This window comes from Mya arenaria, chromosome 13 (assembly GCF_026914265.1).
Source record: "Mya arenaria isolate MELC-2E11 chromosome 13, ASM2691426v1".
In the NCBI taxonomy this organism is placed as follows: Eukaryota; Metazoa; Mollusca; class Bivalvia; order Myida; family Myidae; genus Mya; species Mya arenaria.
Genome location: NC_069134.1, coordinates 44,770,619 through 44,783,330, shown reverse-complemented (window position 1 = coordinate 44,783,330; position 12,712 = coordinate 44,770,619). Strand labels below are relative to the sequence as shown.

Genomic DNA, 12,712 nt, shown 5'->3' with positions numbered 1-12,712 from the left:
ATTTTTTGAACGACCCTTTTTAAATTGTTTAACCTTTTTACCAAAAAAAATCCATCGACTTGAAATAAAATTCAGGTACAAAGTTTATATAATATTTCAAAACATAAACACTCCTCCAAGTAATTGGCCAATAGAATCACTCACGTGTGCGATTTATGATTGACAAACTATGGTGGCTGATATCTGACATATTTGTTTAATAAATTTGTTTGGAACTGGACACTTGGGAGGCATTCGTTTTTATTCAATTTGTCGATTGGTAATTGGTTCTTAAGCAAAAAAAGAAAGCATTAATTTAAAGACGGAGTTATATCGATTGTTCACGTGCACGAGCATTGAGACATAAAAAAATAATACTGGCAGATTTATGCCACCATACTTATCATAATATGTACTTCTGTTCCTCAAGTGCAATTGTACCATAACTAGCCGAGAACTCGACAAAGAAGGTTCGTTTTGTTTCTTGGATGTATTTTTGCAAAATGTTCCACATTAGTGCCAACTTATTGCTTAAATAAGTATTTGTGGTTATGAAGGATATTTTCATTTATTATTTACAGATGATAGCTCTCTAGAGAAAACATGCTGTAAATTGCAGTGCGTGTCCGGGACGCCTTTATTAATATTTCGATTTCTCTTCCTTACGTTAAAGCAATAAATTAAGCATGAAGTCGAGGGTTAATGACGGTCAGTGAAGGTCAGGTTTATGGTCAATTAGAAATTCATAATAGTTATGGATACAACTAGACATATTATTGAAAGAAGTTAAATCATACTTGGATATTAAACAATAGCAGTTAGTGACGATACGTCTATTTCTCAGTTATAGATTCAACGTCCTGAGCAAATGGAAAGTGAGTATTTGTTTGTAGCAAATGCGTCTATTTCTCAGTTACTTTTAAAAAAAACTAGATGGAAAATGGGTATTTGTTTGGAGACGACCATGCAGTGGTCAGATGATAAAATGCGGGACAGTACATATAACACCGGTGGTCAAGTGTCAGAGTGGACTGTTGTTGGCCCGAACACATTGCGAGCTAGGCGCAATAGCTTGTTGGCTTTGAAACACTGGGTATGGACGACACATGGAATGTGGTGTTTACCAAAATTAATAGCATTGGACGCTCACAGCAATCTATGGCTTCAGGGACACCTGTTGCCGAAAATACAAAAATCTAGGTTACAAAATTAAAGGGCTCTCTTAAAAAATGTTAAATCTTGAAACTAAAACTAAAAGTACATATGCATGGCCTTGAATAGTTTAGAGCCGATATAACTGAAGAAGTTGCTGGGGTGTTTTTTTATCGGAGAGATTAGATATTAAAACTCATCGAATGTTCATTAAAAATGCAGAGAGACTGGGACCCGTCTCGCGAAAAATAACTATAACTAAGAAAACACATATTTTTGTTCCTGTTCAAATTTGAGGTAGAATTCATAGCGGCTAGCATTAAAGGCATCCTAGTGGATAAAGACTATCCTAAAGTGATTCCGACATCCCCCCCCCCCCCGCAAGCGTTGTATCCCATAATTCAGTCAGTCTGGTCATTCTATCGATATCATGACTTACAATGACAACAATCTCGACACTATATTCTATTGTGATGTAAGGTTCGTCCAAGCAGAGTGCGCTCACTCGTCAAACCAAGGTTAACATTGCAGGTGTAAAAACAGTGCTTGTAAAAAAAACATTCCGGGGCCCAGTCTATCTATTGACACGATATCAAGTGCGCTGTCGCTCACGATCGCACACGGATCCTGTTTTTTTTCTGGGAACACAAGGATGTTATGGCGGGATTAAGCCATAATGCAGACAATAGGCGCGGACAGAAACTCAAGTAAACAAAGATACTAAACAACCGAGTAAAATCAATGACAACACTAATACAGTTGAAAAATCTTTGTAACTTAATAGATACATTATATGTGGCCCAATATTCATCGAACTTTATCAAAATGTTTCCCCTTGATGAACTCTTGTTTAAATTTAAAATGGGTCAAATGAGAAAGAAATCGCGTCACTAAGTCAAATTTTAGATTGGAACCATATCATGGTAATGATTTGTAAGATTATATTCAAACTTGGACAAATGTTACCCTTGATGAAATCTCATCGCGTTTTTTTTAAAGCGGATCACATTGGGTACAACACTAGGTCACTAGCTTTAATTATAGAAAACATCTTAAGAACGTACTCGTTGCAATATATCTGGACTTATCTTTATGACTACCTTGTGATCACTCTTGAGGCTATATGTTTGCAAAATTTCTGGTCAAACCTTCATGAAACTTAATTAGAATGTTTGCCATGATGAACTATTTAATTAGTTTGAAACGATCAAAACTAGATTTCTATGTGAAGCCTAGATACTGCACTATGAGCCGTTTGTTTAGAAGGTAATAACAACGTTAACAATGTTGTAACGTCGTTGTTGTTAACGTTGAAAGCTTTACTACTCTAGAAGTTCAATGGACACACCTGTGTTTCTGCAGCTTTTCTAACAAGATTTTAGACACCTGTTTCAGCTCTTCTTGTTTAACTTAGATATATGAGAACATGGTCAAATAGCTAACAACGTAGTTGGCTTAAACAAAGTTATGAACAATCGGCACTAAATACACTATCCTTTTATTGCAACACTTGCAAAAAAGTCATAGTTCATATTCCACGTTCATAAGAGTCCATCTTTCCCTTTAAGGTCAGGCTTGTCAATTCAACGGATTTGTGTATTTGAACAACATTACTAGCAGATAAAAAACTGAATACTGAAAAACGCTAAAATGCAAGGGTTCAAATGCAAAAAATATTGGAAATTACTTAAGAGTGTGCTAATAAGAAATCTCCGAAATATAGAACCCTCGACTCGTTTACAGTGCATTTCATGGCAGACAATGATATTTTGTGTTGTACTATGATAGTTTAGGTTAGGAGTTAAACTCATTGTTTTCTGAAATGGTTAAACCATTTACAATGTAGCTCGAAGTGCCAGATTTATTACTTTTTTTTTTCATACGCCCGTTTTTTGTTGTTGTTTTTTTGTTAAATGGGTCTTATTATAGTTTTACCTGTTGAATTGTGGAATACGGGCGGGCGGGTGGACAGGCATGCGGCGTCCGGTAAGTTGTCCGCTGCATAACTTTAGAAGCCTCCCCAATCATCACCAGATTTGGTCAGGATGAGTATGGGCATAATATCTCGGACAAGTTCGCTAACCAGTTATATTTCGCTCTCCGCAGATGCAGGCAAATGCGACTTATTGTGCATATCTGAACAAGCTACAATACCATTTCACCTCGACATGTTTTTTCCAGTGAGACGTCAATAACACGCTGCCACTCTTACAGCCATTATGCTGCACCAAGTGCTTACTGGAAGGGTCACCTTCACCTCCCTTACCCCACCCGACCTCAGCATCTGTTCAAAAAGGTAAGTATCAATTGTCTTCCTTCATTCTACCCAAGCTGCACCTGTCTTACCTCTGCCTACCCCAGCATATCTACTAGAACGTAATCAGCACCTGTCTTACCTCTGTCTACCCCAGCATATCTACTAGAACGTAATCAGCACCTGTCTTACCTCTGTCTACCCCAACATATATCTTCTTGATGGTGAGCTGCACCTGTCTTACCTCTGTCTACCCCAGCATATCTACTAGAACGTAATCAGCACCTGTCTTACCTCTGCCTACCCCAGCATATCTACTAGAACGTAATCAGCACCTGTCTTACCTCTGTCTACCCCAGCATATCTACTAGAACGTAATCAGCACCTGTCTTACCTCTGTCTACCCCAGCATATCTACTAGAACGTAATCAGCACCTGTCTTACCTCTGTCTACCTCAGCATATCTACTAGAACGTAATCTGCACCTGTCTTACCTCTGTCTACCCCAACATATATCTTCTTGATGGTGAGCTGCACCTGTCTTACCTCTGTCTACCCCAGCATATCTACTAAAAGGTAAGCTGCAACTGTTTTACCTCTGTTTACCCCAGTATACCTTCTACATGTAGAAGGTAAGCTGCAACTGTTTTACCTCTGTCAACCCAGCATATCTACTAGATGGTAAGCTGCACCTGTCTCATCTCTGTCTACCTCAGCATATCTACTAGAAGGTAAGCTGCACCTGTCTTACCCCTGTCTACCCCAGCATATGTACTATAAGTTAAGGTGCACATGTCTTACCTCTGTCTACCCAAGCATATCTACTAGATGGTAAGCTGCACCTGTCTTACCTCTGTCTACCCTAGCATATTTACTAGAAGGTAAGCTCACCTGTCTTACCTCTGTCTACCCCCAGCATATTTACTAGAAGGTAAGCTCACCTGTCTTACCTCTGTCTACCCCCAGCATATCTACTAGAAGGTAGGCTGCACCTGTCTTACCTCTGTCTACCCCAGCATACTGTCTTACCTCTGTTTACCCCAGTATATATACTAGAGGGTAGGCTACACCTGTATTATCTCTCTCTACCCCAGCATATCTACTAGAAGGTAAGCTACACATGTCTTACCCCTGTCTACGCAGCATATCTACTAGAAGGTAGGCTACCCCAGCATATCTACTAGATGGTGAGCTTCACTTGTCTTACATTTGTCTACCCCAGCATATCAACTAGAAGGTAAGCTGCACCTGTCTTACCTCTGTCTACCCCAGCATATCTACAAGAAGGTAAGCTGCACCTGTCTTACCTCTGTCTACCCCAGCATATCTACTAGAAGGTAAGCTTCACTATCTTATTTTAATCCAGCATATGTACTTGAACTTAAGCTACATTGCACCCCATCTACCCAGAATTACCAATCAACTTACCCAGGCAACTTTGTTAAAAAATAAACTTAAATTTGTCTTTCCTCGTTTTGCCCAAGCGAATTTGACTATAATTGGAGCTTCACTTGCCTTTCCTCGCTCTACGCAAGCAACTTTATTAAAAGTAAGGCTCCACTTGCCATTCCTTGTTCTAACCTAGCAACTTGATTAAAAGGTAGGCTCCACTCGCCTTTCCTGGTTCTAACCTAGCAACTTTATTGAAAGGTAAGATCCACCTGTCTTTCCTCGTTCTACGCTAGCAACTTTATTAAAAGGTAAGCTCCACCTGCCTTTCCTCGTTCTACGCTAGCAACTTTATTGAAAGGTAAGCTCCACCTGCCTTTCCTCGTTCTACGCTAGCAACTTTATTGAAAGGTAAGATCCACCTGTCTTTCCTCGTTCTACGCTAGCAACTTTATTGAAAGGTAAGATCCACCTGTCTTTCCTCGTTCTACGCTAGCAACTTTATTGAAAGGTAAGATCCACCTGTCTTTCCTCGTTCTACGCTAGCAACTTTATTGAAAGGTAAGATCCACCTGTCTTTCCTCGTTCTACGCTAGCAACTTTATTGAAAGGTAAGATCCACCTGTCTTTCCTCGTTCTACGCTAGCAACTTTATTTAAAGGTAAGATCCACCTGTCTTTCCTCGTTCTACGCTAGCAACTTTATTGAAAGGTAAGCTCCATCTGCCTTTCCTCGTTCTACGCTAGCAACTTTATTAAAAGGTAAGCTCCATCTGCCTTTCCTCGTTCTTCGCTAGCAACTTTATTGAAAGGTAAGCTCCACCTGCCTTTCCCCGTTCTACGCTAGCAACTTTATTTCAAGGTAAGCTCCACCTGCTTTTCCTTGTTCTACGCTAGCTAAAGGTAAGCTTCATTTACATTATCTCTTTCTTTGTCAGTAACGTAACCAAAAGCCTAACAACGGTATTCTTAATTTACCCGACTTCTATTAGAGTGAATTATCATGTTTTCTAGACCTGGTCCCTAAATCACTAAGTCAGTTCTCAATTTCAATCTCAACTCAGTGTTCAACTTAAAAGCAGAACATGATTCAAAATCTTGCATGTTTTCATATTTTTTGAAAACGTATTTTCTCTTACAATGTGTCGATAAAAAGATTTTGCCAATATTTTAAAGAATACTAATTCTAAAGTTAGAAATATAAATGATATATAATATCAAAGAGTAATTTAAAAAACAACAACAGTGAATTGTACTCATAAACATTTTTGGCTGTATAATATGTTCTCTTGGAATCTTGACCACAGCCATTAATCAACGTTTTTTATTATATAATGCCTTTTCAAAGGTGTAAAACATATATCATTTTGATAACTTTTGACGATAGGTGTTAACATGAGTTGAGACTGAGATTGAGATTTGACGTATTTTCGTAATATTGGGGCCAGGGGTCGACACTCGGACGATTATTTTGTATATGTTTATTGGAAAGTAGTGCAAATTTAAAACTGTGCAATTATTATTTTAATGCAGGATAGTGGGAATTTATATAACAGAAACTGTATTAGATCACATTTATGACGAAGTTGATATGTTTTGAAATAGCGTATTACATGTAGTTAAAAATATGAATTGATGAAAGCACGGACTCTCGTTAATACTCTCCATACAATGATTTTGCATATTTCTGTCTACGGGTAAGAATTGAGAACATATTGCAGAACATTATTTAGTATACATGAGTAATATTTTGACAGCATGCACGACTAATTTTGTTTTCTGATTTATTTAAGTGAGCTGAGAGCATACTTTGAAAACAGTTATGACCTCAACGAAAGTCTGTTCACTTCGCTTAAAGGTAGCTATTTAATATCGCAAATTAACTTGAAAACGGTGGTTCATTGCAACGCACCTGTTACCGCCATGGAAGTATTGCTTGATTATGTATTTCCGATTACAAAAATGTAATAGAAGATATTATATTTTGATGATGTGACATTGTCTGAGTCATTCTCCATCGATTCCAAACCGAACTTCATGCTGTGAAAATGCCCATTTCGGAATTTGAACCTGGGACCTACTTTGGTTATAGGTGGACACATTATCACCATACAACCTCACTTCCATGTTTACTGATGTACAATGTACAACAATCGACTTGTTTCTCGCTAGCCCCTGTCACGTTTTTCAGACGAGAGCGTATTTTACCGATGCCCGGACCGCCTCCGTCTGCCCCTTATCTTTTACTTCGCACACACGGCCGTCGTGTACGTCAACAAGCTCATCCTAGCAGGGCTGCTCAAGGTCAGTTGTTGTTGTATAAGCCTACAAGGTGTTCATGATGAATTACACTGATTGGTAGTCAGTCGTGTTCATTTTCCGCGTTAACATTCTAGCAGCAATATACTTCTACCGAATGGTCCTGAAACTTGGTCGGAAAGTGTGTCTCTTTATGCAATCTAGGTTAACTTCATATTGGGTAAAGGAGTATGTCACTTGGTCAAATGATAGACTTTCTTAATATTTTTTTTTATGAAGATAACACTTTAAGGCAGATCAGTATATTGTTTACAATGTGGTCTTCAACTGTGACAAAATAGAGATCATACAAATACAGGAATTTAATAATTAAATCAAAATAATCATCATTATTACACATACAAGCAAATTATTCAAACGATCAGAAGCAATTCTTATAACGCAACCTCATTCATGATATAACTACAAGTATTCATTATTCAATAAATGATCTTACATAAGGCATGTTTTATACAAATCTTTAAAAAGTATTGAATGTAGAGGCCGGCTTGTCGAATAACAACTGGAATAGTGTTCCATCCATCTTTGGATAAGTAAGTAAACGATCTGGGCCTTCACTATTCGACTTAGAAATACTGGTTTGGCATGTAAGCAAACATAGGTTAATTTATCAGCAATTTCTTGATGTATTGCTTTGAGACTTTATAGAACGGTACTCAACCATCCAACCTACTTGTATAACCAAGTTAAATAACTCTGTTTTGCTCAAAATGCAATAAAGGCCCTTTATTATTCGTGTTAGAAATTCTGGGAAAGGTTTTGCATGTAACCACATTATTAAAGTGAATATTGCAAATACATCATGTATTGCATTGGAACTGTATACAAGGGCTCCAAACCATCGTGCCTACTTAATTTATCAAGTTAGTTTCTTGCATATAATGCAAATTATTGGCCTTCATTATTCGATTGAAAAAATCTGGTTGAACGTTTTGCATGGAAGCACACTAATGTTAATATATCAACATTGTTTTATGTATTGCATTGCGAGTTTACTCAATGATACTAGACCATCCGACCAACTTGAATATACCATGTTAGATAACTGTATTTTGCATAGAAAGCAATAACGGCCCTTTATTATTCGTGTTAGAAATTCTGGGTAAGGTTTTGCATGAAATCTAATTTTACAGTGATCCATGCATGTTTTACCGAACTTTGCAATACTTTATAAACATATAAGCGGCGTTATAGTGAATACCAACTAGTAAACTATTGTCCAAATTTCAAAATATGATTTACATTATAAATTCTGATTTATTTTTCTTATCCTACTCATTCATATATGCTACGATAAATGGCATAAGGGCTATGGTTAGCTTGCACGGCGTCGTTAAGGCTAACTATAGGTGTTTGCGGCTAACGTGTGTGATGCGCTGCGATGCAACAGGGATACAGCACAAATCGAGGAAGCTAACCTGAGCGACTGCACAACGATCATTTTTTATTTATTTCTTTTAGGACCGCATCAACTTTGAGTTTGAGAAGATGTTTGAAACAGGTGTGGACGAGATGTCATGGGACGACACGGTAAGGCTCCATCTGCCACTACACCTTAATTCGCCCTTTTAGAACACATGGTGTTGTTATTCTCAGGGTTACCTCCGGGATGTCATGTTTAAATGGGTCATGTTGTATTAGGTTCGTTTGACATGCGTTCAAGTTACTCTCAGTACGATTTTGGTCTAAAAATTGAACATTCAAAGACAAAAAAATGCGGGCGCGCGCCAGGTGCACGCCCTCTTAGATCATTAGTGATAGCAAAAGCATTCAAGAACACATTCAATTTTAAGTGAAACTTGCAAGTATTCTTTTGCATAAGGATGAAATTGCGCGGGATCAATGGAAGTGGTGTATTTATTGTTAACATTACCGGGTACCCAATTTTGCTAGATGGCGTATTATTGAAAGGGTCAGCCGTGTGTATACTGCGATGATTATACTATAAGCTGGATGATACGTATTGCCATATAACATGGACTCTGAAATATGGCTCTCATCTGTTAACATATATACACATGTTGCTCGCATGTATTGACTTTAAAATTATTTATCTTATGGCACGGTTGTAAGGGTTATGTAACGCCGCATAGCGGCATCGCCGCATAAACGTGTTTTTTTTCGTTTATGCGGTGATTTTCAACGCATAAAAAAGGATTTTTTATGGGGCAAAAAGGCACACTTTCGCCGCATAAAAAGCAATTAAAACACATACTAGTACTATAGTTGTTGATAAAGTTTCATCAAGATCGGTCTTAGTTTTTTATGTCCACTTAACCAAGCTTTGAACTAGTCTTTTAGAGACGTAATTTTTGACAAAGATTTAGTAAGATCGGTTTAAATGTGAACCAAACCAGTTGATCTTTCTGCGAAAACGTTCGAAATGACGTTTTACCCGACTAAAGGATGGAATAAATGTTACGACAAAGCACAACACCGTCATTAGGGACATTCAGAAAACTGAATCGTCCTATGACGTAACATATATTCTTGCCTTATTGTCAGACTGACGGGCATGTACCATTGACAATGCGTACTTTCAACATGTACGTGAAGTAAGCGGCCATGGGTCCTAGCAGCCTAGCGGCGTGAAGTTATCGGCCTAGCGGCGTGAAGTTATCGGCCTAGCGTGAAGTAAGCGGCCTAGCAACTTGAAGTTAGCGGCCTGGCGGCCTAGCGGCGTGAAGTTGGCGGCCTAGCGGCCTAAAATTGAATCCTATTTCAAAGCATGTATACATCTTGATCATAATCATTATCATCATCATCGTCATCATCATCATCATCATACATCATCATCATCACCATCGTTTTTGTTGAAATATTTTTTAGGTTTATAATAAATGGTAAGGTTAATCCTCTTTATGTGGCAAAAGGCACAGTTGCACCGCATAAAAGCAATTTCTGCTTTATGCGTTTAGCGTCGCCGCATAAACGTTTATTCGTTGAAAATCACCTCATAAACGAAAAACAACAACACGTTTATGCGGCGATGCCGCTATGCGGCGTTACAGGGGTATGTGTTATTAAAATAAAGTCCAAGATTTGATGTGTGAAACAGACATATATTAGGTCGACTTAGAGCCTGGCTAATTTTGATTGGATAATCAAGGATTGGAATTCATATTTGGGGCATAAATGCGATCTGGAATGCCTAATATCAAACAGGCAATGCCCATAAATCGCGCTCGACCCGCTGAGATGAATGCCCTAGGTTGCTGGGATGAATGCCCTAGATCAAACAGATAATGCCCATAAATCGCGCTCGACCCGCTGAGATGAATGCCCTAGGTCTAACAGGTAATGCCCATAAATCGCGCTCGACCCGCTGAGATGAATGCCCTAGGTCTAACAGGTAATGCCCATAAATCGCGCTCGACCCGCTGAGATGAATGCCCTAGGTCAAACAGGTAATGCCCATAAATCGCGCTCGACCCGCTGAGATGAATGCCCTAGGTCAAACAGGTAATGCCCATAAATCGCGCTCGACCCGCTGAGATGAATGCCCTAGATCAAACAGATAATGCCCATAAATCGCGCTCGACCCGCTGAGATGAATGCCCTAGGTCTAACAGATAATGCCCATAAATCGCGCTCGACCCGCTGAGATGAATGCCCTAGGTCTAACAGGTAATGCCCATAAATCGCGCTCGACCCGCTGAGATGAATGCCCTAGGTCTAACAGGTAATGCCCATAAATCGCGCTCGACCCGCTGAGATGAATGCCCTAGATCAAACAGATAATGCCCATAAATCGCGCTCGACCCGCTGAGATGAATGCCCTAGGTCAAACAGATAATGCCCATAAATCGCGCTCGACCCGCTGAGATGAATGCCCTAGGTCTAACAGATAATGCCCATAAATCGCGCTCGACCCGCTGAGATGAATGCCCTAGATCAAACAGGTAATGCCCATAAATCGCGCTCGACCCGCTGAGATGAATGCCCTAGATCAAACATATAATGCCCATAAATCGCGCTCGACCCGCTGAGATGAATGCCCTAGATCAAACATATAATGCCCATAAATCGCGCTCGACCCGCTGAGATGAATGCCCTAGGTCTAACAGGTAATGTCCATAAATCGCGCTCGACCCGCTGAGATGAATGCCCTAGGTCTAACAGGTAATGTCCATAAATCGCGCTCGACCCGCTGAGATGAATGCCCTAGGTCAAACAGATAATGCCCATAAATCGCGCTCGACCCGCTGAGATGAATGCCCTAGGTCAAACAGATAATGCCCATAAATCGCGCTCGACCCGCTGAGATGAATGCCCTAGGTCAAACAGGTAATGCCCATAAATCGCGCTCGACCCGCTGAGATGAATGCCCTATATCAAACAGGTAATGCCCATAAATCGCGCTCGACCCGCTGAATTGAATGCCCTAGGTCAAACAGATAATGCCCATAAATCGCGTTCGACCCGCTGAGATGAATGCCCTAGGTCAAACAGATAATGCCCATGAATCGCGTATGACCCGCTGAGATGAATGCCCTAGGTCAAACAGATAATGCCCATGAATCGCGCATAACCCGCTGAGATGAATGCCCTAGGTCAAACAGGTAAGCTCACACCGCAGAGATGAATTTTACATAGGCGATAGTTGTTCCATACAACTCAAATTACCAAACGAGCACTAGTCATATAGTAAATATACCGTAGTGTCCGTGGCAATATCTGAAATAATAATCATGTTATGAATCGTGAACATGTGCGTGCAGTATATACGTAGGCTGTTAATTAGTAGATCAAAAGAACAGAGCATAGCACCATTATTAAAATCTTACCTAACATTCGCAAACTAGTTTAAGAACATTGAACTGTAACCACACGTTCTGTTCTAAATAATCAGGCTTACCAAAATAAGGTTTCGTAACAATAACCTATACACATGTATGTTCTGGAAAATGTACTTTCTCAAACAGTTATTATTGCAATTCGCTAATAAACTAAGGTCATGAATATCGAGAGCCGTTCATGTAATGATATTATTTCATCTTACATTCAGCCCATATTGTTATGATATTTAAAATGATAAGATGGCATAAAAAAGGTTATTACATGTATGCAGTAAATGTGACTATTATGATATATTATATTGACCAGAAAACAAGCCTTGTAGTGACCCCTATGATACGTGTCTGAATTCGCAGTCCGCGACCCCATCATACATGCCTATACCCCGTCACCTCCTTCATTTCTACAGTCCATTGATATAACTTCGACATAATTTTCGGGGGGTCTCGTTGATTGTTCGATTGCTGTGGCTGTTCAGTATAGTGCAATTCAACAAGATCACATTAGGCTGTTCAGTATAGTGCCATTCAACAAGGTTACACTAGGCTGTTCAGTATAGTGCCATTCAACAAGGTCACATTAGGCTGTTCAGTATAGTGCCATTCATCAAGGTCATATTAGGCTGTTCAGTATAGTGCCATTCAACAAGATCACATTAGGCTGTTCAGTATAGTGCCATTCAACAAGGTTACACTAGGCTGTTCAGTATAGTGCCATTCAACAAGGTCACATTAGGCTGTTCAGTATAGTGCCATTCAACAAGATCACATTAGGCTGTTCAGTATAGTGCCATTCAACAAGGTCACATTAGGCTGTTCAGTAT

The 12,712-nt window shown here is 39.4% G+C and overlaps 1 protein-coding gene across 2 annotated transcripts in view; it reads left to right on the top strand.

Annotated features, from left to right (window-relative positions):
- The first annotated feature begins 348 nt into the window (after positions 1-348).
- The window catches only part of LOC128213634 (uncharacterized), a 33,146-nt gene continuing 20,782 nt past the window's right edge, over positions 349-12,712 (top strand). Inside the window, exons 1-5 of one of the 2 annotated variants that reach the window (XM_052919617.1) lie at positions 349-449; positions 3,313-3,427; positions 6,567-6,631; positions 6,965-7,077; positions 8,554-8,622. In XM_052919617.1, the coding sequence (XP_052775577.1) occupies positions 3,351-3,427; positions 6,567-6,631; positions 6,965-7,077; positions 8,554-8,622 (324 nt within the window). In that variant the 5' untranslated portion in view covers positions 349-449; positions 3,313-3,350. Of the gene's footprint in view, positions 450-712; positions 855-3,312; positions 3,428-6,566; positions 6,632-6,964; positions 7,078-8,553; positions 8,623-12,712 lie in introns of those variants that run through there. The other variant, XM_052919618.1, reaches the window with a different exon arrangement.